The sequence below is a fragment of the Acyrthosiphon pisum genome, chromosome A3 (genome assembly GCF_005508785.2).
Source record: "Acyrthosiphon pisum isolate AL4f chromosome A3, pea_aphid_22Mar2018_4r6ur, whole genome shotgun sequence".
Classification (NCBI taxonomy): domain Eukaryota; kingdom Metazoa; phylum Arthropoda; class Insecta; order Hemiptera; family Aphididae; genus Acyrthosiphon; species Acyrthosiphon pisum.
This window is the reverse complement of record NC_042496.1, coordinates 4,065,960-4,067,271: the sequence shown is the minus strand read 5'-3', so window position 1 is coordinate 4,067,271 and position 1,312 is coordinate 4,065,960. Positions and strand designations below refer to the sequence as shown.

General features: G+C 31.3%; 2 protein-coding genes across 2 annotated transcripts in view; both read right to left on the bottom strand.

The window, feature by feature from the left end:
- LOC100569852 (esterase E4) overlaps nt 1-1,312 on the bottom strand; it is a 111,322-nt gene that overhangs the window by 54,039 nt on the left and 55,971 nt on the right. The window lies entirely within an intron of this gene.
- LOC100570344 (esterase E4) lies at nt 359-1,292 on the bottom strand. The gene is made up of 2 exons (XM_029491649.1): nt 1,161-1,292; nt 359-707 (listed from the first exon to the last, which is right to left on the bottom strand). The coding sequence occupies exons 1-2, from the start codon at nt 1,262-1,264 to the stop codon at nt 536-538; spliced, it is 276 nt and encodes a 91-aa protein (XP_029347509.1). The 5' UTR covers nt 1,265-1,292; the 3' UTR covers nt 359-535.

The following is a 1,312-nucleotide window of genomic DNA, read 5'->3' as shown; positions in this document are numbered from 1 at the left end:
TAAGATATTCATTACGAGTAAACTATATGTTAATACTTAATGTGTATTAGTTTAAACGTTTTAATAATATGGAAGTATCAATGATCTTATAATATATTACATTTTGCGAAATTCTGAAAATTGCTGACTAGTATTTACAGTTGCAGACATTCGGGGAGTATCAAACAATTTGTAATGTAATAATGTCATATCACTGGTTATGTTACGACCTACATAATAAACGATGGGGTATTCGCAGAAGTAATGCAAATAAGCTGTTAACGCAGCGCGGCGCCGTCGTCAACTGCAGTTCCAAAAAAAAAGGTATAAAAAGAAGTACAAATTGTTTTGAGTACCTACATATTTAATTAAATACAAATAACACAAATAACATATTTTTATTTTGGTTTTGACTTATTTTTCTACCTTGTAGATAGTTATCTAATTTTAAAGCATAAACTAAATCAGTAAAATTATCTAATGGTAATAGGTGCTTTTTTTCTGATTTCCTTATAATTTGTTGCGGTTTATGGTTTTCGACGGATTAACGGTTAGGTTATGCGTGATACTCAGTTATCGGCAACGTGCTCCAGAAATTATGGTTGCCGGGATTTGAGTATTCTTGCTGTTCGAATGTTTGATTCTGTGTGATCTTAATCAATTTTAATGGATCTGAAGGGTTTTTTGACACCGGTGACCATACTGCAGAGCTACCTACGTCCGGAACTCTGGAACAATATGTGTAGACGTGTAGGTATATTATGTACAAATGTGTATTTAGTACGTTATTATACAATATACTGTACTTAATATTATGTATAGACCAATATTTTTCATAAGTGTAAATATGTAGTCATCGACGTCTACTTAAAAGTTTTAAATTACATTTTTTTGTTAAACTCGACAATATAACGTTCTTTAATTTTGTCCGTCTTGACCAGTTTGTTACCTAAACAAATTTGTAATGTCGGCAATAATTGATATTTTTAAAATTACTTCTAATTTCTAAACAAGCCTAAACGTGGAATTGAATGGTGATTTATTAGTTTTTTTTCAGTTAAAAGGAAAAGAAACACTTGAAAGACGTCTATGAGAATATTGTACTACCTAATAAAATATATACCTATAGCCTATTATAGGTGATCGGTAGTAGGTACCTATAATATAAATAATAAACTTACCCTGTTTTGACAAATGACGACCACATGTTCACCATGACTGGAATTAACTTGGCGTCTTCGACGTTGTCGTGTGGATTTCCATATCGGGTTTTTATAACGTACATTGTGTTGTCACCGTGTGATACCCCTACATCGAATAAATAATTATAACA